General features: G+C 35.3%; 1 protein-coding gene across 2 annotated transcripts in view; it reads right to left on the bottom strand.

Moving 5' to 3' along the window:
• The window catches only part of LOC124819700 (TLC ATP/ADP transporter), a 42,046-nt gene extending 32,851 nt beyond the window's left edge, over positions 1 to 9,195 (bottom strand). The window contains exons 1-7 of one of the 2 annotated variants that reach the window (XM_088102764.1): positions 8,867 to 9,178; positions 8,601 to 8,765; positions 7,401 to 7,499; positions 7,174 to 7,305; positions 6,990 to 7,058; positions 6,821 to 6,917; positions 6,643 to 6,745 (exon numbers count right to left, since the gene is read on the bottom strand). In XM_088102764.1, coding sequence (XP_087958890.1) covers positions 6,643 to 6,745; positions 6,821 to 6,917; positions 6,990 to 7,058; positions 7,174 to 7,305; positions 7,401 to 7,499; positions 8,601 to 8,765; positions 8,867 to 8,965 — 764 coding nt within the window. In that variant the 5' untranslated portion in view covers positions 8,966 to 9,178. Of the gene's footprint in view, positions 1 to 6,642; positions 6,746 to 6,820; positions 6,918 to 6,989; positions 7,059 to 7,173; positions 7,306 to 7,400; positions 7,500 to 8,600; positions 8,766 to 8,866 lie in introns of both variants that reach the window. The other variant, XM_088102758.1, reaches the window with a different exon arrangement.
• Between the last annotated feature and the right edge of the window lie 17,661 nt (positions 9,196 to 26,856).

The following is a 26,856-nucleotide window of genomic DNA, read 5'->3' on the forward strand; positions in this document are numbered from 1 at the left end:
GCTACTCTCCTTTCACTTATTTATATCCTCTGATAGGGTCATTAAACTAACAGGTTTCTTAGAGTAACAGCTGCTAGTTTTGATTTCTTATTACAGAGGTTATCACTCTCCTCTTGATAGACCTGAGCAGTTGAAACAATTGGTAAAAGAATTAAAAGATTTTACACCACAATACAAAGATGAGAGGCAAAAGTAAACAGTGTAAAAGAGAGAACTGCTACTGCAGTAGTTACAAAGTTATTTATACACTGCAACTGCTCAGAAAAAGAGAGGATATAGTATAAATACTCAAGTTGATATTAACTTCATAGATTTCGAAATTTTTGAGAGAAAACTCTAATTTGTCTTATTAAGTCTGAAGTTCAGGGTTAAGCTCCATAATAGAAGTGTTGATACTCTATTTATAGAGTACTTGAATAATGGGAGAATAAAGAAATATAGTATTAATTACAATCATTCTAATTATATTCTCAATTCATCTATTTGTGACAATCACTTTATCTTAAAAACATAAATAAAATATGATGAAATGAATGTTAAGGTTCTAAGGATATTTTTTCTCAATTACTATAGAGATATTAGGATACTTAAGATTGAAACTGTAAAATAATTCTAGAGGGCTTGATTGATCCCTCTCACAATCTTCTATTTATAAGAATAAATTGATACACAAGTACATGATAAATAGGGTAACCCTAGACACAATATAATCATGATAAATAGGGTAATCCTAGACACAATATAATCATGATAAATAGGGTAACCCTTGACACACTATAATGATGATAAAATAGGATAAATATCCTAACACTCCCCCTCAAGCTGGAGCATACAAATTGTATGTACCAAGCTTGGAACAAATAAACTCAATCCGAGGACCCCTTAATGACTTGGTCAATACATCTGCGAGTTGATCGTTTGACCCAATAAACTCAGTACATATTTCTTTGGTCAACAACTTTTCAAGAACAAAATGACAATCAATTTCTATATGTTTAGTCCTCTCGTGAAACACTGGATTTGATGCAATGTGGAGAGCAGCTTGATTGTCGCAATACATCTTCATAGTATGGACGTCACAAAATTTAACCTCTTGAAGGAATTGTTTCACCCATATAAGTTCACATGTTAATGATGTCATTGCCCTATACTCGGCTTCCGCGGTTGATCGAGCTACTACATTATGTTTCTTACTTTTCCATGAAATAATGTTTCCTCCCAGAAAAACACAATATCCTGTTGTAGACCGTCTATCAATAGGTGAACCTGCCCAATCTGCATCACAATACCCAGAGACATGAATGCTTCCTTTATCTTCATATAACAATCCTTGCCCGGGAGCCTTCTTTACATACCTTAGAATGCGAATGAGAGCATTCCAATGGTCAACACATGGAGCCTGCATGAACTGACTAACCACTCCAACTGCAAAGGATAGATCTGGCCTTGTAATAGTGAGATAAATCAGTTTGCCAACCAGCCTCCTATACCTTTCTGGATCGAAGAATAATTCACCTTCTTCTGTCCTTAATTTCTGGTTTTGGTCCATGGGACTGTCTACCAGTCTACAATCAATCACGCCTGTTTCTTGTAATATATCAAGAGCATACTTCCTTTGGGAGATTACAACTCCATCTTTTGATTGCGCTACTTCAATGCCTAAGAAGTATTTGAGACTTCCAAGATCCTTGGTTTGAAAATGTCTACACAAGTACTCTTTTAGTTGAGATATTCCAACAGCATCATTTCCTGTAATGACAATATCATCAACATATACTATTAAGTAAACACATTTCCCAAGAGAAGAATGACAATAAAAAACTGAATGGTCTGCTTCACTGCGTTTTAGCCCAAATTTTTGAACAAAGGAGCTAAACTTTCCAAATCAAGCACGTGGGGATTGCTTGAGGCCATGCTGAATCATTTGCACCAGGAGGCGTGGGAGGAGGTGACGAGGGAGAAGAATCTGAAGTAGGAGATTCACCATTGTCTTGGGGAGGTGGACTATCCATTGGGGCCCTGTGTGGGATGATCTCAGTATGTGGAGAAACAGGTGTAGAAGGATTGTGATCAATCAAGACTTGGAATGACAGAGACAGTGGAGCTATTTGACTCAGCCATTGGAATAGGAAGGACCTGCTGGAGGATAGAAACATCCTGAACAGATGGAGAGAAGTAAGGAGTCTGTTCAAAGAATGTGACATTGGCAGACATGTAATACTTCTTAGTTTCAGGAGAGTAACACCGATATCCCTTTTGAAGTCTAGAATAGCCTAAGAAGACACATTTGAGAGCGCGAGCGGAGAGTTTGTCTAGACCTGGAGACATGTCATGAACAAAACATACACAGCCAACACGCGGGGAGATGTATGAAAGAGAGGATCATTAGGAAACAAAATGGAGAAAGGGACTTTATTATCAAGAGAGGAGGAGGGCATCCTATTAATAAGATAACATGCAGTTAAGATGGCATCCCCCAGTGATGGACAGCAGTTTCAACCAAGTGTCTATTTTTTCGTTCTGCTATACCATTTTGCTGTGGTGTATGAGGACAAGTAGACTGATGTAAGATACCATGGGAACTCAAGATGGCAGAAAAGGAGGATGAGAAATACTCTTTTGCATTATCACTTCTTAATATTTTGTAAGATACCCTATTTATCATGTACTTGTGTATCAATTTATTCTTATAAATAGAAGATTGTGAGAGGGATCAATCAAGCCCTCTAGAATTATTTTACAGTTTCAATCTTAAGTTGGTATCAGAGCGGGTCGATCCCGCTCTGGTTTCTGTCTCGTAATATATATCTGTCCGGCGCCACAGTTCTTCGTCGCCCGCCACTGTCCGTCGCCGGCCACCGTCAACCGCCAGCCACCGTCGTCCGTCGCCGGCCACCGTCCGGCCACAGTCGCCGTCGGCCACCGTCGTCCGTCGCCAGCCACCGTCGCCGCCGGCCACCGTCGTCCGTCGCCGGCCACCGTCGCTGCCGGCCACTGCCCGCCGTTGCCGGCCACCGTCGTCCATCACTGTCACAGTTTCCTTCGTCTAAACCCTTAGGGTTTTCTTGTTCCTCGCTAGTACTATTCGTCTTCTTCAGAAATGGCATCTGGCAGTACTCTTTCCTTCTCTGGAAGTCCATCAATTACCTCCGAGAAGCTAAATGGAAAAAATTATCTATCATGGTCTGCTGCCGTTGAAATGTGGTTCCTTGGCCAAGGGCATTATGACCACCTTGAGCGAGATGGAAGCCATGTGCCTACTGAAAAAGCTTATCAGTGAAAACAAGCAGATTTCCAGTTGTGTGCCCTGTTATGGCAATCAGTGGAACCCAAACTTCTTGTATCTTTGAGGGCTTTCAAAACTTGTCACTCCTTTTGGAAGAAAACCCAAAGCATTTATGCCAACGATATTCAACGTCTCTATGACACTACGAACAAGCTTGCATCTCTTAAAATGGCAGACCATGATATGGTGTCCTTCATGGCTGAAGCCCAATCTGCTGTCGAAGAACTTAGGATGTTTTTGGAAGTAGATCCATTAGAGGATATCAAAAAGAAACTAGACAAATTTTACATGGTGTTGATCCTTCGTGCCCTACATCCCGATTTTGATCATCTCAGAGATCAACTTCTAACTAGTCATGAGGTCCCCTCTATGGAAACATTGATCACTCGCCTTCTGCGTGTCCCGGTATCTCAAACTCAAGAAGCGCATGAACTAGTGGAACCATCTGTCATGGTTGCCACACGAGGAAGAGGAGGACGTGGCACTAGAGGAGGAGGACGAGGAGGTCGGGGACGTACTCAATGCACATATTGTAAAAGGATGGGTCATACTAAAGAGAATTGCTACTCCTTACATGGTTTCCCTTCCAAAACTGCCAATATTTCGAAGACTGAAACTTCCACTTCGAAAACTGAAACCTCCACTTCTATGTTTTCTGAGGATGAATATCAAGAGTATTTAAGGTTAAAGTCTAACAGCTTGGCACAACCATCTCAATCTCCCAATACATCAACAGCCTGCGTTTCTCAATCTATGGAATGTCAAAATTCATGGGTAATTGACTCAGGTGCTTCTGATCACATTTCTGGTAATACCTCTTTGTTCTCATCTATTTCCTTTCGAGAAAAACCTCATTTCATAACCCTTGACATACTATAATGATGATAAAATAGGATAAATATCCTAACAAGGATATTTTCAGATTAATTATCCCATATTTAGAACACTCTCCCTCAAGTTAATAAATGAATATTGATCACTCTCAACTTACCAACAGGATCTAGAAATCTTAAGGAAGTCCCTTAGTGAAGATGTATGCTAACTGGAGTCCTATAAGAACATAGGTTGTAACCACTAGACCTTTGTCAAGATTATCTTTGATGAAGTATGTGTTCATTTTAATATATTTGGTCCTATCATACTATATTGTATTATGAGCAATGCTCATGGCTAACTTGTTATCATAGTACAATTGCACAGGGATGCCATCCGTTATTTTAAGGTCATCTAGTATGATCTTCATCCAAATTCATTCACATGCACTTTTCAGTAGGAGCTTGAAATTCAACTTGTGCACTTTATTGTTTGCTTCTCCAAGACCCTATACTTTTTGCCTAAGATATACAGTACCCAAAGGTAGACTTGCAGTCAGTAAGAAAACTTACATAATCTGTATTAGTATTAGTATATATCTTCAAAGTCAAGCATCTTCTTTCCTGAAAAGTGGCCCCTTTCATGGGCTTGAATTCAAATACTAAGAAAAAATTTCAACTGCTTACATGTCTCTTTGTCTAAAATCATGCATTAACTGGCTTGGCAACTAAATAAGCCATGTTTGGGATCGTGTGTGATAAATAAATGTTTTCCTACCAATCTCTAATATTGGGTCTTTTCTACAGGATAGCCCTCTACAACTCTAGTTCTATGATTCTGTTCAACAGAAACTCTTGAATTTCAACATCTTAGCTTATTTGTTTCTTTAAGGAGATCAAGTATATATTTTCTCAAGGAGAAGGAAGTTCCCTTTTCTGAATAAACAACCTATAGTCCAAGGATATATTTAAGTTTCCTTCAGTGTTAATAAAGGCCAGGCATAATTTTTTTGACATTTTGTACTTCAAAAAAATTTTCTACCATTGCCATCATTTCTATGGATGAACGTAGGAAACTCCAACCGTTTTAACACGAGCAAAGAAGTTCTTCCTTGTCCTGTCCTTATTAGATTTGTTACTGTTGATGTCCTCTGACCCATTCTGACACATCTACTGAGTTTTCTCCTCCATTTGACAGTTTGTGTCCTTGATTTCAGGAAGCAGATTCTTTATTTCTCTCATGTCTTATATGCATTCTTCACAAAGTCATATATTTTCTCAGGTTTGCAATCTCTTTCCTCTGTTCACGGACCCATTTCTCCAAAGCACTCTGCTTTCCATTATTGCAATCAAAGATATAGCATGTTGGACCAAAATTGTTAGGAATCAACCCTATTTTCAGAGAAGAACAATGAAAAGAAAATTAAAACTTCTTTATTTCACCAAATGCACAAAAAGATGCCAGAAAGGAGCACTCTCCTTTCCACTGGATTATTCCAGTTACAAGTCACACGAATCCCCCAAAACTTCTGCCCTTTCCCCTTTAAGCTTCTTATTAAAGGGCTCCTCCCTTCTAACTAACTTTGAGCTGTAAAACTACCTTACAACGGTATTCTTAGTTTTCTTTTTTAAACCTCCAATCCTGTCTTAGTATCAACTTTTTGTGCTTGCTCCTGCCAAACAGATTAGGACTCAAGGCTGTTACTAGCAGTAACTATCTAAGTATCAAATAAAGTAACACATTATTAAAAATATAAGGGGATTGTAGGAGTTAGTAAGGAGAGGGTTGGGACTTAGAAATGCAAAAGGAAAGTATAACTCCTAAATGTCCACATGTGAAACAGAAATTCCCTGCTACAACTTACAATCATTGCTTTGTATCTTCATCTCTAAGTTATCCCATCATAGTACTCTGTTTTTTCTCCTATATTCGGATTCAGTTCTATTAGCACGGCGTCTTAAATTACCTTAGAGAAAGAGACTGTTCATTTACATGGAAGATTATGAAAAGTAAGTAGACAGGAGGCCTGGACATGTACCCACTTCTCCCACTGATTTAATATAAATGCTGCTAACTAATATACTGTGTCAGCAAAGCATCCATCTGCAGGGAAAATTAAAAAAAAAAAAACAAAAAAACCCTAGTAATACGGAAGTAAAACTAGCTGCCTCTCCTTTCTGCATGGATATTAACTACTTTGAATTAACTACTTTGTATATGCAGATATACACGGAGAAGTTGTCTTCTCCTGTTGCAGATCATTGGTTCTCTCCAACACACCAGAATTTTGCCACCAAAATAAGCCACAATGAACAAACAAATCAGAAATATTGTGATTGACAAATACAATTAGACTATACTGTTAACAGACCTGTAACCAGATTTAAGGGACTGGTCCAAAACAAATTTCTAGTTTTTGATGCCCCCTATATTTAAAGGTTAATACATTCCCCCAGAATTAAAATAATGGTATACATAGGCCATCCAATACTTATGTGTTTTCACTCGTGTATAACTACAAAGAAAGGAATATGTAAAATGACCTAATGGGAGACAATTTTTCTTCTGCATAAGATGTACCACAATTTATCCCTCTTGATGTCTGCGCTGCAAGTTCCATCAATAATGCAGCAAACAAAAGCAAGACTGCAAAACATATGGTTGCACGATATGACAATAAAACTTATGAGAAAAGACAGTTAAGGGCAAATGCAAACTTACATGGGCCAACAAAAGCCATCCCAATGGCAAACAATGACCCAAAAAGTTGTCCAAGGGTGGCACCAGCACCAATAAACCCGAATAATCTTGAACCTGACTGAACCCAAAGTATGTTAAGTAGGCCCTAAATAATCCAGACAAAAACAAAGTGATATAGCACCAAACAAACCTCACTGTCCATCACATCAATTACCCTTGCCCAAGTTGAAGAAATTGTAATTAGATTAAGCAAAGCAACCTACACAAAATAACATAAACTAGTCTGCAAAAATTTCATTTGAAACAAGCTAACAGCAGAGTGAAATCAAATTAGACATTAGATTCTAAATGGAAAATAAAACCATCAACCATACCCAAAGAAACAATCCTATACGAACAGAGATATAGAACCATCCATGGTTATCCCAACCAAATGAAGAGGTAAGACTGCCTTGGTCACCAATTTTCCTTTCTTCCTTTGAGGGATAGGTCAAGGGCATGGATCCCTAGCAACATAAAAAGACAATAAAAAGCAAGTATTCTGAATTTAACAAGCAATATAGACCGCAGCAAACAACTTCAAGTTATACTATTGTCTTACTGTAAAATTGGACTTTGAATATCCAGCGGATGAGGAGTGCCATAGAATAAAGAACAAAATGAGGGATACACTAAAGAACCTGTGTATCAAAAACAAAGCCTGGAATTTCAAGGAGCACCATCACAGATTATATTAATGAGAACATAATATAATAATATCTGTGAAGAAATAAAGAAGACCAACGAAACAATAAAAGACTTGAAAAAGAGAATGATTTTATTATTTTAATTCATGGTAATTACATTTTCCTTACCTCTATTTGTAGCAATCTAATCTTCTAGAAAGAGAAATGAGGAAACAAAATAATCTAGAAGATCATACACATGTTTTCTCTAATTAGGAAGATTCTATAGATATTTTTTCTAATTGAGAAGATCTATCATACACATGTTTTCTCTAATTAGAAAGATTATATAGATATGTTCTCTGATTGAGAAGATTCTATAGATATTTCCTCTAATTACAACACTCCCCCTCAAGTTAGTAAATGAATATCAATTATTCTCAAGCATGGGATTACCACAACCATACAAGCACATTTTATGGGGTTAAAATAGACTCAAATTCTAAGATCCAACACCTCAGTCAATCGTTTTAAATGAAATCCTTAGGAACATGTAATTACACATTTGAAAATACGCTACTTACTCATTGCCCTCTGCATCAAAGTTCAGAACTCAGGTTGTTTGTCCAATGCACTATCAAAGCTGGAACCTTTATCGTTTTAGCTGATTATGATCAGCAAATTCCGGTTCTACTAGTTTACCTCTTGATAACCTTACAAGTTCTCTTGATTGTATTTTCCTGAATGGTTAATAGAGTGTGTACTGTGGTCTATGTTTATTAGTATATCTAGTGGAACAGTTATCATTGGGGGATGATTGTGTTGTACTACTATGGATTAGTTAATTGTTGTGCTCTGACATAATAGCTCAACCTTACGAACTTATGGTTTGGGTCATTTATGTAAGATTTTAACATGTATCATTATCATACTTTGTGTTCTGATTTATTTTAGTATGAAGATGCAACATAGGCACTGTGTGCAGCAATAGCAAGCATGATTGTGTAGCTATTTACAAGTCTAGTGGCATTTACTCATTAGTTTAAGATTAAGGGTGGCTAAATGAATCATCAAAACTAAAATCCGCACTTTAGAATGGGCAAGGAAAATAAAAAATTCTTAAAAATATAATTTACCTTGCCTTTGGAAAGGTTAGGCAGAGAGAATATGAGAGAAGAAAAGGGCGCAGCAATGAGGGTGAGCAACAGAGACCCCACGAATAGACCTGGCAGGTTCGATAACCCCAACGAGATGGCGCCCTCGTCCCGCAACGGAAGAACCACGAAATAGGCACTCAAAACCTGCAAGAAATGCCCCAAAAAAGTAATGACCAGTTAAAAGAAAAAGAAACTGAAGGGGAAGAGAAACATCCTTGGTGGCTGCCTTGAGCAGAGAAACTCACAAAAAAGAAGCAGAAGAAGGAATGGAGCAGAGCGGAGGTCTCGTGCGGGTGAACCGTGACGAAAACAGAGACGACCGCCTCAAACGTTGACCTTCCCATAACGTTAGGGGTTCAAATTTTGGAGCAAATGGACGGAGATTTCAGAAAGAACAAGCATTGGACGCAAACCCCATGTCAAACTCTTGATTCTGATTACACGTGGCAAAATATAATGAGGAGAGAAGGAGGAGGCTTAACAAATTGTTCGACAGTGTTACTTAGATAGCCAGGGTCCGTTCCTATATATTAGAATAGTTACAATTAAAGGGGAAGCAGCAGATTTTAAAAAAATTGGTTGTTTCGGGCAGAAACAATAAAGACAGTGGCAAGGTGGTCATGTTGTTCATATGGTTTATGATGATGGATTGTATAATAAGCATTAATTTGTGGAACATTAATTTGTGGTGCATTATCTGGTTATGTTTCTAAATTTACAGATATTTGGAATCACGAAAAAGAACCTCAAAGTCCATCCCATTACTAAGATATTATTGATAAAGAGTATATTGTATCATTCCAATTTTTTTCCTCTTAAAATTTATAATTAACAGAAATTACATAATAAACTATATTCATATTTTTATAAAAATTCTCAATAAAAATAATTATTGTTTTTCAATCATAAACTTTATTGAAAAGGAAAAATATAAAACTAAAGTATTGCCTCCAAATATTTGATATTGATCATTCTCTTTAATGTTAAACATTTTTCTCAATAATATATGTAACAATTTACAATTATCGTAAGTGGAAACTACAATCACAAAATAAAATGATAAGTTGATATCACTAAGTAAAAATCTTAGATTTGAAATTAAACTCATTCAATATTTAAAATTCATGACTCTAAAAAAAATATAATCTTTCATAACAAACACGACAACGCTTTAGCTCATAGAGTTCTCAGTTCACCGACATTTGTCTTTTAATTTCGACACTCAAAGACCCTTTACAACCATGCACACCCAAATATAGTTTATAAAGTTCTATTTAACACCCCATTTTTCATTTTCTTAAGTACATAGTTATATGAAAAAACATATCTCAAGTGGTTACTTAAAAATAAAATCATCACATTTTATTTAAATGTCAAATAAAAAGAAAAATCCATGTCTTGCATTACTGTTGTACCTTATTAACTTGAAAAAAATAATAATAATAAAATGTATAAGATTGCCCCAAGCATATGTTGTCTTGTCCAACTCCCATTTTTCATTGTTGTGCACCTTATGCAATGCATATACTATCATTTGCTCTCGTATAAAATACGATCATCGTAGGTGAAAAGCACAACCACCAAAACAAATGGGTGAGCTAACGTAAATTGTAACGCCCTAATTTTCAGGATGTCACGTGTTATTCAAAAACCGATAAATTTTAAAACTTTATCATAGCGCGAAAACATCTTTTCAAATGTGTTTGACCAGCATTTAATGAAAATCGATTACATTAATTGCGTATTCAATTAAGGGCTAAAGTTGTTGTAATTTTGTTACATCTGTTTAATGTAACTGATTACATAAGTTAGTTAATCGATTACTTTGCGTCAGGACTGAAATAAACTATATATTGATGCATTGTTTGAAAATAAAAAACGATTGATAATACTTACATTTTCATATTTGATTAAATTCATTTGAGAGATTTTACACATTGATAAAAAGCTCCAAGAAAAAGAACGAGAAGAATTGGATCATCTTGAAGCATATTACTAGACTACAAAGATTGATCATTTTCGCACAACTAAAGGTGCATTTTGGGAGATCAGGAGAGAAGACTTACAATCTTGGATTTGTTGTTTCCCTGTACGTGTGGCGTCAGGAAGAAGAGTGGTGTACTCTTGACTTTGAGAGGGGATATCTCAAAGGGTTTACTGCAACAGGGACGTGTTGTTCTATCTTGGCAGGTTTTGTTGTTCTATATTTGATTGAGAGTTTGTGAGGTGTTTACATTTGAGAGTTGCTCTGTAAAGCCTTAGTTGTAATACTCTAATCATTATAGTGAATTAATCTCTAATCTAAGGTTGATTGGGAGGGTGACTGGATGTAGGCATTGAGGCCGAACCAATATAAAAACTGAGTTTTATTTTCTTCTCCCTATCTCTTTACATTTGCATTTGCATTCACATTTTCGCACACTGTTTTATTGCACATGTTTGATTGTTGCGCAAGAAAGGTTTCAAGAGCATCATTATTTGTGAAAAAGATTTAAAAAGTCAAAGTTTTTATAAAACACAAATTCACCCCTCCCCCTCTTGATTTTGAGAAACAAAGTCCATCAATTCTAACATTAGTAATGTAATCGGTTACATAAATGACAGATGTAACAGAATTACAATTCAAACAGATTTAATTCAATGCACAATTAATGGAATCGTTTTGCAATAAATATTAGTCAACATATTAAAAATATGACCGTTAAAACAGTTATGACTTAGCTTTAAAACAATTTTTGAAACATAACAGACTTAATTGATTACATACACAGGGTAATCGATTAAGCTAAACACTTAAGCAAATTTTGAAAATTCTTTCTCATCAAAACTCATCATAACACATTTCAAAATGATGTATGGAAAAGACACGATTTTTAATCGATTTAACACTTAACGTAATCGATTTAAAACTTGTTGTTTTGTCACAATTCAAAACATAAGTTATCTAATGAATTCAATTTACTATATCACTATAACCAATTGTATCATACATAATTGCTTTGTGCTTAATGTTTTATCTCGTTAAAAACATTTAGCAAGCATATAGAAGATATAAACACAGTTATGATCATAGTAGTATGCAAACCAATCAACATGATAACATATGTATTAAACATATAGAAACACTTGTAAGCCAACATATGTATCAAACACAAATACACATTTATGCTGTGTCATTAGAACATATGTGTGTTTTTACAGTCAATATGTTGTCATCATCAAAAACCAAAATATCAGAGGGTTCAACACTCATATTGCTCCCCTATTAACAATCTCCCCATTTTTTGATAATGCAAAACCATGATGTATAAAACAACCATGATGTACAATACACAACCAGAAATTATTTTTCAAACAGATATACACAGAGACATATAGTCATAGATATGAACAATTTCAAACAATTCCAATATCTCTCCTTCTTTGGGCATTAACAAAAAAGGTATAAACTTTCCCCCTTTGCACAATGTGTATATTTAAGCAAACAGAGATATATTAACAGATTTAGACAGTAATATCAAAAGTAAATGCTCCCTTGTCAATAATCATCAGTATAAATAGTTTCAATTTCTTTCCTATCAATCAATACAAGGATTATAGAAATGAATTTAATCAAACAAATATTTCAGCTCCCTCAATCAGTATGCAATATCTCTAAAGTATTTCAATTGCATATGTTAGTATCAGAGCAACAGATAGAGATTTATCAGAGCATGTATATCAGAGCAAGTTTCAAGCAATTGTCAAAGGATATGACAGAAATCAGAGTAATTCAGATATTGCTTGAAGCTAATACAATTGAGTGTTATCATTCATCAAACTTAGAAACATTCACAACGGATAAGAAACAATGAGATTCAGAATGAATGAGCACATAACAAATAGTAATAAATGTGATAGAGTATATCATATAAATGTTTAGATACTCAAACCATATTCATGAAATGTAGTCGATTATATTATTTCCTTAATCGATTTAGTTCAGCAGGGTACTTAAGAACTATCTTAGATAAGTTATAAATCTTATTTTCAGTATCAGACCTGCATTAAACTTTCTTCTCAACTTTGTTGAGGGTCAGTACAAATATAACACCATTGTTGTTAAAAAAGAATGACTCAATTTCTCACACCAAGAGGGGTGTGAATTAGTGAAGTATAAAATTTAAAACTTTCAAAATCTTTTTCACCAAAAGTTATGCCTTTATAACTTTCTTGAAACGCAAGGTAAAAGACTTTTTTATGCAGCGGAAATTAAATCGATTGAGTAAAATAAGAAGTCAACTGAATAAAAGAGTGTAGGGATAAAAAGATCAAACATTGAGTTTTTATACTGGTTCGACCAAGCCTACATCCAGTGTCCTTCCAACCACAAGAAGCCAATGCACTATAATGATCTAGCTTTTTACAACAAGACTTTTATAGCGACCTCACGTCAAAAATATAAAACACATCTCTAACCCTCTAATCAAAATATAGGCAGTATACAAACACACTAGCAGCAAAAATCCCCTCTCCTATAGTCCAAACCCTTTGAGCCACCCTTAAAGTCAAGAATGCAGCACACTCTTCTTCCTGTAATCACAAAAGGGAACCTTAGTCCAATCTTCACAAGATTGTAGCCTCTGATCTCTCAATTATACCCAATGTGCAGATATGATCAGCCTTTGTACGTGCAGTTAACTTGCTCTTCAAGAATCCACAAGTAGATAATCACCACGATCACTTCTTGTTTCTTGGAGCTCTTTCTCTCTTTCTGTAAGAATGCAAATTCTGCAAAAGATATCACAAACTGTTAGATTCACAAAAGTTCTTACAGAAATCAAATTCGCGTCAATTTATAGATAAACACAACTCTAACGTATTTTAATCGACTAAGCTACTAATGCAGTCGAATATAGAAATTCTATTATTGCAGTTGGCAGCAACCAATGCAGTTAATTGAATGTACAATTAATGTAGTCGAATTTCGTTTAATGTTTGGTCAACATATTTAAAAATATAGTCGTTGTGACAGTTATATCAAGCATTAACAGTTATTCAAAACATAACACACTCAATCAAATGCAACACGCATGTAATCGACTTTATAACAGAGTAAAACAGCTTTGAAAACTTTTCTCTTTGAAAAACTCTCACAGCACACTTGAAAAAGTTTGTGCAAAGACACGAGTGTTAATCGACTCACCCCATAATGAAATCGACTTAAAACTGTTATTTTGCCACACAATTTAAGTTCAACAAAAGTGCTTGTGGTTTTTCTTTTCCAAAAACATGTGTCATGCATTAATGTATAAAATCACATATATAACACAGTGCAATGCAATGAACAACATAAACAACACAATCATGTTCTCAAAAACGCATATAACATGTAAGCATAGAACATGTAACACCAAATACATGTGTGTTATTAATTATGTGTTGTCATCATCAAAAACTCGGATATCACTGAGATTGTAGGTTCAGCTAAACCATTGTTCCCCCTCTCAACAATTGTGAAATAACATAATCATAAAATGAGTATGAGTATGCAAGAGAAAAATGTAACAATCAATGGCACATATTACATTCATACAACACATTCAGTAAGTGTACTTATTCAGATTCAAACAACCAATATTCAGATTAAACCAATAGATTGAAATTCATAATATGATTTCATTTCATTTACGCCAAATATGAGTACAATCATAACCAAAAGATGAATGGCTTAACAACCAATGTTACATTCAAACAAACCAACAAAACAATTAAAATAGACACAAACAACAAATCCTTATTCTTATTCAGACGTATTCATGGAATCCTCTTCAGTTGACTCATCATCAGAATCTTCTATTGTAGAGTTATTGTTGATGCTTTTCTTGTTGAGCATATTCACCTTCTTTTCCAATCTGAACAATGACTTTGCTAACACATACATCATTGGTCCAACATCTAACATTCCTTGTACCACTTTCCAACATATAACCAAGCACACTTAACCAAAATAGCCAAGGAAACTCTTACCTTTTGACTTAAGCCATCAAAACTGTGAAAATGGCTAAATCAAGGTTCAACTTTGCACTATATTTTTTAATCACACACAGCTAGCATATTAAGCGCACAAAACAACCATTAAAACATGCCTAAACAGTCCAAAAATATCCATACACACCATTCATTTATCAAGCATCATAAACAGTTTTGAGATATAATATATGATCAACCAAAATTCTCAAAAACATATCATACACTCGCTATTAAAATATCATTTTGGATTAGCATTTCAGCACATAAAACACTGTATCTAATAAATTTTAATAACTAAACTAAAATATTTTTAACTAGCTAAACATTCCAACACTAGAAGAGTTTTAATTCCACTTTATAAACCAATAAAATAAAACCCTAAACACCCAAGGCAATAATTTTTAACGTGACTTTTTAATCTAGGAAAAATATAGCCCTAACCAATGTTTGTTAAGACAAAATCGTCTATAAGACTAAAATGTCTAAACACTCTCATATGTTTTGAAGTTTAACAAAATAACATTAAAGGAAATGAGCAAATGAATAGGTTATCACTAGAATATTAGAATAACAGAAACATCGGTGACAAGTTAAATATGTTGAAAATCTAGTAACCTAGGAAAGTTGTAGAAAAATGCTTAGGTTTAATCTAGACGCTATACTGAGAGAGTTATGCTAAACGCAAAAGCTATATTGCACCAAACGGAAATTAATCGAATCTCGCAAAAAGAGAAAAATGTGGAGACAACCCAAAAACTTATGAAAGACAATTCACTAAAAGCTTTAGCTAATGAAAGCAGAATCTTAAAGCGTTTATAATAGACTAGACGATACCATGAGCAAAGACATTAACTTCGTCCAATGATGAAGCTTCAATTAATATTTGGTCTCTTTGCAAAATTATTTACATGATAAAATGCTACCTGAATGGTAGAAAACATAAAAAGCACTTTGTTGTTCTAAACAACCATTAAATGTCATAAAATGCTAAACATTCAAAAATAACAAAAGTGATAAGAGAAAAAACATATTTGTTGCATGCATATCCACTCTACTTTATGCAGATAGCCTACTACACGCACCCACCTGCTTCAATGGATATATATATAAGAAGTGGACGTTAGAAACAAAGAAAACATTCACAAAATGTTCTCTCCATGAGAAGTCATGCTAGAAAAATAGTACAACCTACTTCTATAAAAGTACTGATAAAGCAATTCTGCTTTAACAAGTTGACTTTAACCCACGACTACTTCACACAACAAGGCGAAGAAGACACAAGATTCAAGGCAAAATCTCAGTCTAACATATACCTTTTGAGAAGCCTTTAAACAGAAAAAGATTCGAAGAAAAAATAAAGAGAATAGCATATGAAGAGAATATCATAAGAAAAGAAATATCGTCAAGAGGAAAAGGACATAAAAGTTCAAGAACTCCAAGAGAATATCTGAGAAGAAAAAGCTTAAGTTTAGATTTACTTTCAAGCTTCATTGTAATATAATCTTAGTATTTGTAAGAAGAGAGAAAAAAAAGAGAAAAACACCTAGCGAGTCTGTAGACTGAATTGTATTGAACATATATTCTCATGAGTTAAGGATTATTAGGCAACGTATCAGGGGATACCAAGATTGTCTAGTGGAAACCAGGAGTGAGTGAAACTCAACTAGACGGTGTATCAGATTGATACCAAGAGCGTCTAAGGATACTAGGAGTGGTAAAGAATACTGCACAACCAGAAGTGAGTGAAACTCAACTTGGCAGCGAATCAGGGGACCCCAGGATTGACTAGGGATACCAGAAATGGTGAGAATACTCAGTTGTAATCTTGTTGAAGATTATAGTAAAACCCTCTGAGGATAGAGGAGACTAGACGAAGCTTAGTTGGAGTGAACTAGTTTAAATATATCTGTGCATTTATTGTCTTATTCTCTCTCAACATTTCTCTTACAAAATTGTAGTTGCACTCTCATTTCTTATACGATTCCTACTCTAAAAGACATTTATTAAAATGGAAATCCTATTTAAAACTCTACAACGAATATCTCTTAACTTTTGAATAACACATAAAAAAACTTATTGCTTAAAGCTATTTCAAAGTCGAGCCCTTAAACAATCTTCGTAAAATCTTTCAATCTCGACGAAGGTGTTATATCATATTGGTTGCGAGTACTTTAGTTAGTATCAAAGTTAACCTCGCGGGGTTAGTTCTTAACAGGACTCAAGGAGACGATCCTATGGAATGGAAAACGAAGGCTACGTTGTCAACCGTCCTCCCTTATTCAAGGGAGGGAAGTTTGATTATTGGAACCAAGAATGACCACATTCTTTGAATCATGCCACATTAACATATGAGACGTTTTAGAAAAAGGAAACTACATACTCGTTGATGAAGAAGGAGAGTCGCTCTCAAGAAGAAAATGAACTTATGAGCAGAAGCAATGATACTTGTTAAATTCCAAAGGTCGCAGCTCATTACTATGCACCTTCTCTAAAGAAGAATATAAAAAAGTACACGCATATTAGGGAGCAAAAGAAAAGTAGGATACCTTGGTTGTTACATATGAAGGATCAATAGAGGTCAAAAGGAATAAACTGAGTTTATTGACAAGACAATACGAGTTGTTTAAAATGTTGGACAACAAGAATATTTATAGCATGTTCAGTAGATTTCAAATGATCTACAACGAGCTCAAATCCTTTAGGAAGTCTTAAGACAAATTTGATCATACTGATAAAATTCTACGAAATTATCCCACACAATGGAGACCACAGGTTACAATGCTCATAACATCAAAAATCTCAAAGGGATGAGCTTAGAAGAGTTGGTCAGAATCTTAAAGCTACATGAGCTCGAACTCCTACAAGATGGATCAATAAAAAAGGAGAAGAGTATTGCACTTAAAGCTATCAAGAGGAAACCCACCAAAGCTCTCAAAGAAAATGAATCCTCCAAGGAGTTGGATGATGAACAAAACTCCATGGACGAAAACTAAGAACATAAGCTTTCATTCATATCGAGAAAGCTTCGTTCTATGTGGAGGAGAGAAAAAGGCACTTTGTGATGGAGGTTGCTTTGAGGATGCTCCATCAACATAAGATGATTTTCCAAGTAAGTTGATGAAACATCTTCAAAGGGATGAAGAGATGAAGATATTGATGTTGTATGGTCTTGGTAAATGTCCTTCTAGGAGCTTAGGCCAACCATGAAGGAGAAGGTATGAAGAGGTCTTGAAGAATACATTTCATAAGGTGAGAACTTAAGAAGAGAAGTCTTGCAATTTTGGCAAAATGAGTTTACATTCAATCAAGTTCTAAGGATTACAAAAGGGTGCCTCTCTTTTTATAGGTGAAGGAGAAGGCTAGAGTACATGGAATATTTAGGAGTCTTTCAATCATTTAATGAGGAGTCTCATCATTATATGAGCAACCTAAGCATTAAATGAGGAACCTAAACATTAAATGTGAAGAGTCTTATGCTTTGTAACTATCTTAGTCAAAGAATTTAATGCAAAACGCTCATTGTAACTAACTTCTTCCAAAACCCATTTTTAACCCATTTCTAACCCATTTTAGGTGCTACCTTCTAACTAAGGACCTAATGGTGTGCTAGCTCTCTCTTAAAGCCACCAAGCCTTCTAAACAAAGCTAAAAAAAGTGTCTTTGCCAAATAAAAGACCTAAACCTAAGTTATATTATATATTTACAAAAAGTGTTTTAAGATAAAGAAGAAGACTAAAATGTGATCCTCCACAAGAGTAGAATCCTTAAAGTTCCATCTTCCTCTTCTATCTTCTTTGACCATGGCTCTTTATGAGAGGTTTAATGTCTTCTAAGGCTTGAGGGAAAGCAAGAACCAACTTGAAATTCATTTTTCTTCTTTCAACCTCTTAGCCTTAGTTTAAGTTAATACCCCCTTCATGGATCTCATTTAGTTCCCAAAAAGGATTCCATCACTGTGGAAATGGCTCAAGGAACAAATAAAAGAATAGACAACTGAAGGACTCAACTATTTGCTATGAGTGCAACAAACCTGGACATTTCATATATGAATGTCCCGAGATCGAAAAGGTGAAGAAAAACTTAGTCGACCCCAAATATGAAAAGAAGAAAGTGTTGATGAGCACATGGGAGGACTTGAACACATCAGATGAAGATGAGGAAACAAAAGTATGCCTTGTGGCAAGAAATGCTGAAAGTACATCAGACGACCCTGATGACGAGGTCGATTTCTCAAGCATACACTCATTTAGTCATGTGTACTATGAATTGCTTTCATATTTGATACACTTTCTTTGAAGCTATCAAATTAATACTACTTTTCAAGGCAACTTCAATATTGCCAAGTAGTATTCAAGAAAGTAGATAAGGTTAAAATAACCCTGAGTCGTCTCCTAATGAATACAGAATTGTTTTTCAATATTTGACTCTTGTGAAAGCTATGCAATGCTCAAGAATAAAAGTGAGAAACTATGCTAATGGAATTAAGGTTTAAAGAATGTTCGAGTTTAAGTGAAGAACAAGTAGAAAACTTAGAAACAATTATAATGAAATAGGTTAATTCCACAACTTTTCCAAGATAAAGTCATCATCGGTTATCCACAGATCATTGTTCAATTGATTATTGTTCAAGTTTCAAATTAATTAAAGTACATTCTTAATTAATTTGAGGGCGATCATGCATTTAACCAAAGTAGATTCTCAATCAAATGCAAGATCATTCTAGATTATTCACAATGAATTCAACCAATGTACATTCTCAATCAAATCCTATTTTGTTTAATCATGTCTATTCTTAAATCTCCAAACCAAATTAAAAGTTAATTAATCAAAGTAAATTCTTAATTAATTATAGTTGAAATTATTACCACCAATTAAAGTACATTCTCAATTGATAGCAAAAACCTGTTTAATCATTTAAAGTTCTTAAAATTCAATCAAAGTAGATTATGTATCAAACCTAGAAACCCTTGAACTCATATGATTAATATGCATGTAGATTAAAACACATTATGATGTAACAATCATTGTTGTTAATATGATTGAGAGATGAAAGACATAGAAGAAGAATAACTCAAATCAATAGTCAAATGAAACAAATTCATTAACTCAACTTAACCTCAGAATCCATCAGTGGAATAGCCCTAGAAGCTTAGCCGTCCATGAATGGAGTAAAACACATGGTAAAATAAAAGTGAGAGGAGTGGTGGATGATGGCTTCTAGTGGAGGAGTCAGAGAGAATGAATGAGTTCTGATTTTTGTCCCCTGTGGGTCTCTTTATATAGGCTTGACTGGGCTTGGACTCTAAATCTTTTGTTGATAAGATCTTTGATCTTATATCTAAACATCACTTTGTCATGGACATATAACTGAAATCATTCAATTCTTTACACATGAGTTGACCTTTTGAATTTACTAGAAAATCAAATACGAAAGATATAACTTAACTCAAAATGTATCTAGTTCTCTCCAACTCTCTCAAGTATTTTTGGCTTGTGTTTACACTCAAAATACCCATGTAAGTAGACACCCTCGATATTTAGCAAGACTTTAACATTCACATACTTCAGAAAACATGCAATTATTGATCATGAGCACTTTTTAAAGGTTATATTGAGGCCAAGGCAGAGGTAGAATTTTTTTCTTTCTAGAATTTCTGAGTTTTTGAAATTGATATAGAAAGAGTAATGCCACTTTATTTCAAAAACAACTTTATTACTTGCTCTTTTAAGGAAGATTTTTTTTTCTTTTTCCCTTTTTTTATCAAAACTCTGACTTTCCATCTTCCTTTTTGCCCTTTTTTATTATTTTGTGGGTGAGCTACTCACCCAAACACTTATTCATCACTTACTTTAACACAATCCATTAATCCTTCTTCTTTCCTAAGGTAAGGAACATATGATTTTTCTTCTTTTCTCATTTGACAATGATTGAAAACAAGGAAAATAGACTTAAGGCTCAAAGGAGTTTTCAATGGATTAATGTTAAGACAAGTTTATATGGCCAAGTAGCTTAAACAAGAAATATCTCAATCATATCAAATCATGCATATTCACCTCAGTTGCAAAACACAAAATCAAGCTAAATGTTATAGTATCAACAAATCAGGGGCATATGACTCAAGAAAAATAGGTATGGCACATGGTGATCCATCCTTAACATTCGGCCCAAAACTCACATGGTTCAACTTCTTTCACAAGATTTAATCAAGAAATTCTCAAATCAACACAATCATCAAATTATAGAAGCAATCCACTCATATAAACATGACTCGTCTTCTTTTCTCATGATCATCCCAATTATTGATTCAAACTCTCAAATCCATTACAAATATTTATTTTAAAAAAACAAAATAGGGAACAAAGTTAATTGTTTTCTCACACCCCCACTCTTAATCTGTGCATTGTCCTCAATGTATGTCGTATATATAGAATGCGAAGAAAAGTATAAGGATACTTACCTAGGAATGCTAGTACAACTTCATCGAAAAAGTCATCTTAGATAGTTATGTTATATTTTCCCTTTTCAATCCTACTAAGATGGTCAGCTACTAAGTTATGTGCCTCAGTTACAATCTTGAATAGGAGTCAACTTGTCATTCTCGTTCTTGACCATTGTGATTCCATATTTCTTGGGATCACATGTATAGGGCTCACCAAAGTGTTGTCAGAAATGAGGTATATAATATCTGCTTGTAGCAACTTGGTGTCCTCTTTTTGGACAACCTCCATCAGTCTTCTTTGAGGTTGTCTTACTGGTTTAACATCCTCTTCCAGAAGTATCTTGTGCATGCAACAAGTAGAGATAATACTAGGAGTATCTGCCAAAGTTCAGCCTATTGCTTTCTTATGTTCTTTGATAACTTACAACAATTATTCTTCCTGTTCACCAGTAAGCAAAGCAGATATAATAATAGGGAGTTTCTCACCCTTCTCAAGATAAGCATATTTCAAATGTAAGAGTTTCAACTCCAAGGTGGGTGGTTATACCACAAATGACAATATTTTAGTTCTTAAATGTGGGTATAAATATGCACTCATTAATATTAATCTAAATTGTCTAGTACACACAGGCTTTTCCGAAACCAAAGTAAAGAACTCCTTATAGAAACACCAACCTCCCCACCGTGAAACCACCATCCATGGCCAGCCACCACGACCTAAAAATCCCAAAAACAGAGCCAACCTTAATCGTAGGGAATCGTTATCAAAATTTTCCATCGTCCTCATAAAAAACCTTCAAGAAATAAAATATCAAAAAAACCGAATTGAACCCCAATCGTGACCATCGTTCCTCCACACAAAAATTAGCCTCTCACTGCCATGAAGACGTCACGGACTACTACAAATCACCATTCAGAGTCACAAAACAGAACCCTAAAATCACACCACCTCACGTAGCCCTAATTCGAGCAAATCGCCACCGAAAACCAATCGGGAGTCTTCCTCCTCCATCACCAGCCCAAAGCGCGAAGCCACTTCACAATCACCCACTAGTGCAGAAAGGACTTTAGACGTCTGTTATTTTGGGCTTTTAACGTCTGATCTTTGTCCGACGTCTATATGGGTGACGTTAATGAGACGTCGGACCCAATAGGTCAGACGTCTATATAGATGTTCGATCCACACAGGTCAAACGTCTATATAGACGTCTGACACTGTAGATCAGACGTCTAAAACGTTGTCGTATTTGATTGGATCTTTTTCCGGTTGACCCCTCTCGGGTTGCTCCTAGCTTGTGGTGATTCGAGTCTACAACTTCATATTTTAGTTGAAGAAAATGTATTGTATGTTTTTTTTGTATTGGATGGTTTTAAAAACGTAGTGGACAGAATTGGAGGAGTGCAAAAAGCAAGAAATCGCCGCCCAAGAACGCCGCCCAAGGACACGAGCAAGATTGCACCAAAACCATTTGACTACGCATTTTAATCAGTTCAAATGAAAGATAATGCATCAAAGAGTGATGTAATCAGAGTAAAATTAATTTAACACGGTGCAAAAGTGAGAAAACGAACCTGAAAAGCATAATCCGTAGAGAGAAAACGCGAGGAAGATGATGAACATTAAGTACGCGTAACTACTGCCTCGCGTTCGCGGTGTTTTAATGCAGCCATATAGATGTCGGTTCCCCCCCACTTCCGACGTCTATATGGCTATAGAAGTCGGATTGGCGGGATCGGACGTCTAAATGGAGTTAAAAAGTGACTTTTTAGATTTAAAAAATGATATAGACGTCTGTTCCCCCCACATCAGACGTCTATATGGCTGTAGAAGTCGAATTGGCGGGATCGGACGTCTAAATAAAGTGAAAAAGTGACATTTTAGATTCAAAAAATGAGTATATAGACGTCGGTTCCCCCCACATCCGACGACTATATGGCTTTAGAAGTCGGATATGCGGGATCAGACATCTAAATGAAGTGAAAAAGTGACTTTTTAGATTTCAAAAATGAGTATATAGATGTTGGTTCCCCCCACATCTGACGTTTATAAAAAATGAGTATATAGACGTTGGTTCCCCCCACATCGGACGTCTATATGGCTGTAGAAGTCGAATCGGCGGGATCGGACGTCTAAATGGAGTTAAAAAGGGACTTTTTAGATTTAAAAAATGAGTATATAGACGTCGGTTCCCCCACATCAAACGTCTATATGGCTTTAGACGTATGTTCCCTTTAGAACAGACGTCTATATGGTTGTTTTATTTACGGAAAAGCCACCAGTCATTTTTTATGATGGAAATTCGAGGGTCGGATGTTTAAAGGGTGACGTTAAAGGCCTTTTCTGCACTAGTGACCATCAAATCCTCCATGAAAACCTTGCGAGCGCAGCTGCTATTCGCGCCCTCCGCGAGCCTTTTCCTTCTTCAACTTGCAAACAAACAATCAAACATTAGAACCATGTCGAGAAACCTAACTCGTGAGTTTGCAACGAAAGACCAGGAGCCCTAATCTGCATCAACCATCGTGAATTACCCAAAACAAACTCCTTCATCTCCTTCGACCTTCGTCCAAGCCACCACACCTGCAGCAACCTGTGCATACCTGCAAGGAAAAAAACTGTAACAACAACACCATCTCATTCTCGCGAGCTTTGCATAAACCGTTGGCCGCCGCAAATGTAAGGGCAAAACCCTGATTCGAAAAATATTTTCCCCAATCTGCAAACACCCTAATTTTTGGGTGAGAGAGAGGGCTACCACATGGCCGGCTATCAATGGATAGTGAATATGGTCAAAGGGTCAAACTTTAGTTAAATCTGGTCAACAAAAGGTTGAAAGTGAAATTTTAGGAAAGAAACAAAAAGGCCTAAGTGCAAATATTGAAACTTTTAAGGGCTTTTCTGTAATTTTGGAAAATTAAGAAAGACATAAATGGAATTTAAGAGATAATTCAGTTGATATTTTAAAGATAATTAATTTAATCTGAAAATATCCACGGGAAATATCTATAAGATATTCTTAAAAACTGAGTAAATTTGTTGAATATTTGGAAGATAGAAGATAAAAGATTTTATGAACATAATATTGAGAGGTCAAGCCCAATCAAGCCTTATATAAAGAGACCCATGGGAGGCAGAAATCATAACTCATTCATCCAATCAGACTCCTCCACCGAGAAGCACGCATCCACCACTCTTCTCATTTTATTTTACCATGTCTTTCTCTTCGTTCATGGAGGGCTATGCTTTTAGGGCTATTCTACTCTTATTTCATTATGGATTCTGAGGTTAAGTTGTGTTAATGTATTTGTTTCTTTTGATTATTGATTTGAGTTATCCTTTTTCTATGTCTTTCATGTTGAAATTGGTATCGTCAGCGAAAACTTTAAATGCGTGTTCAAACAAAAACCAAGAGGGGAGGGGTGATATGGTTCTATTTATAATTTTGATTTCCTTTAAAAAAAATTCGAAGTGAATAAGTAAAGTAGAGAAGGGATGAGAAGATTCACACAAGCAGTTTTTATGCTGGTTCGAATCAAAAGATTTTATATCCAGTTGTTAATCACTCTAAAAGAAGTGATTAATGATTCACTTAAATTAGTTCAATGATACAATATAATTAAGAACAAGATGAAATAGAAAACAACTCTCTTAGTTGATAAGAGATGAAGAAACACCTTCATTCGACACACAATGGAATGAAATAGCTTGAATCAGCTGGTAGAGAACTGCTTCCACCTTAGACACATTAAGATCAACTTCTTCTTCTTCTTCAAGAACTTAATCAAGGTCACTTAAACACTCAGAGTTTCCTTAGACTATATTATGTACTCTATGATGGTCTAGGTAACCTTTGAAAAATAGTGAAGGACATTATTTATAGCCCAAGGTTCGAGCTAGGTTAGAAGTTGATAAGACAATTCTCAACTGGTAGTGATAATCGATTACAAAAAGTGATAATCGATTAATTTTTTGCTTTATAAGGTTTTCAAAATGGTGATAATCATTATTGTCGAACCTTGGTTAATCATATATTATCGAGATAATCGATTATCCTAAGAGATAATCGATTATTGCATAATTGAAGTGTTTTCTCATTTTACACGTGATAATCGATTATCCTCCACAGTAATCGATTGTTGCTGCAACATAACTATACTAAAAAGCAATTTACAAGGCTTCTTATGATATACAAATGATAGCAAAGCCTACTACAAAGTATTCTACAACAGAATGCTTTAACAGTGTATGTACTTGATTCCTCAAAGCTCCAAGTGCATCATCATCAAAATCTCTTCAAAGCATCAATGCTTCTCATTGGTAACAATCTCCCTCTTTTTGATAATGATCAAAAACTTATTTGTTAAAGACAATTTTTGTTTTATCCTGCATGAATTTACTTAGACAAAAAAAAAATTATTAGTTTCAAACAAGAATAGCACATACATTTTGTTGTAACCTTGTTTCTCCCCCTTTTTTATCAGAGGCAAAAAGGTTCTAGTTGTAGAGACTCCCCCTAAGCAAGAGCTCCCCCTCAACATGACAATCAAATAAGAGTTAATTTTGAAAAAATAAATAACAAGTTTTATTCATATACAAGAGAGCACTACAAGATCTTTAAGACATGACAACACTTAAAAGTCAACACTAGGGGAATCATTAGGATTAAGGTCATAGTGACTCTCAATATTTTTAAGCCTAGCGTCTAAATAATTTAGAAGTCCACACAGACAATCATGTTGAGCTGATTGAAGTTCAACAAACTCTTCATGTCTTGACTGTTGAAGATTGTCCATCTGCTCCATTTGGTGGGTTAAGTCTATAAGGTGTTCTTCTATGGAGAAGGAAGACAAGGAAGGATCATAGGAAGGGCTAACATTAGATGGACAAGCTACATTTATAGGCTCAACATCTTCATCATCATCATTTTGAGAATCCTCTTTGTGGACAAAAATGTTGTCAGGGAGAATAAAACCCATTTGTTTTAAATTGTTTTCTCCAATCTCATGTGTGGGCAACACACGAGTGCTATTTTCACCAATTATGTTGACTCCTTTGTACTCGCAAATATTAGAGCCAAGAGTGGCATAAGCCAAGTTGTATACATGATACCTTTGAGCCTTCAATATTGTATCGATGATTGGTGTAGGCCTGTCTATATGGATATTGTTGAGAATCCCATATATAATAAGGAGATCATGTTCAGAGCATTGGCCATGATTAGTAGCACGCAAACAGAGTAGCCATACTACCAATTAATGAATCATGTGGTCATCCACTTTGAATCCTCCTACAAGGAGTTGTTTACGCCCAGTTTACTGTTGCAGATTGCGCAAAAAGGATTGAAAGGCAAGAATACGGTCGAAACCTTCAACCCCAAGGTGAACTTTGACCACATCCTCCCAAAGAGGTAGCCTTGCCACATTGGCCTAGATGTCATCGTCTAGGATGATGTTGATGCCTTTCGCATTCGTTCGAGCAATCCCATCACAAATTCTTAAATTAAAAAACAATACACGTAATAAATCTGGGTAGAAGAACCCCTTGAGTTCCACAAAGTGTTTCAACCCTTGATTCTCTAAATAGGGGAAATTGGAAGCTAGTGTTGGCAAACCAGTTCATAGTAACATATTTTGAAGCAACAAGCTTCCTTTCTTTCCAAAAATTGATGAACTCTTCATGCTTGTTGGTGTCGGAAACCCATCCATCCGGGCACGAGGTTGAGTAGAGGATGAAGCTCCAATTCTTCTCTTGGTTAGTGATGGACAAATTTATGAACACCAAA

The sequence above is a fragment of the Vigna umbellata genome, chromosome 1 (assembly GCF_029865625.1).
Source record: "Vigna umbellata cultivar VRB3 chromosome 1, Vumbellata_1.0, whole genome shotgun sequence".
In the NCBI taxonomy this organism is placed as follows: Eukaryota; Viridiplantae; Streptophyta; class Magnoliopsida; order Fabales; family Fabaceae; genus Vigna; species Vigna umbellata.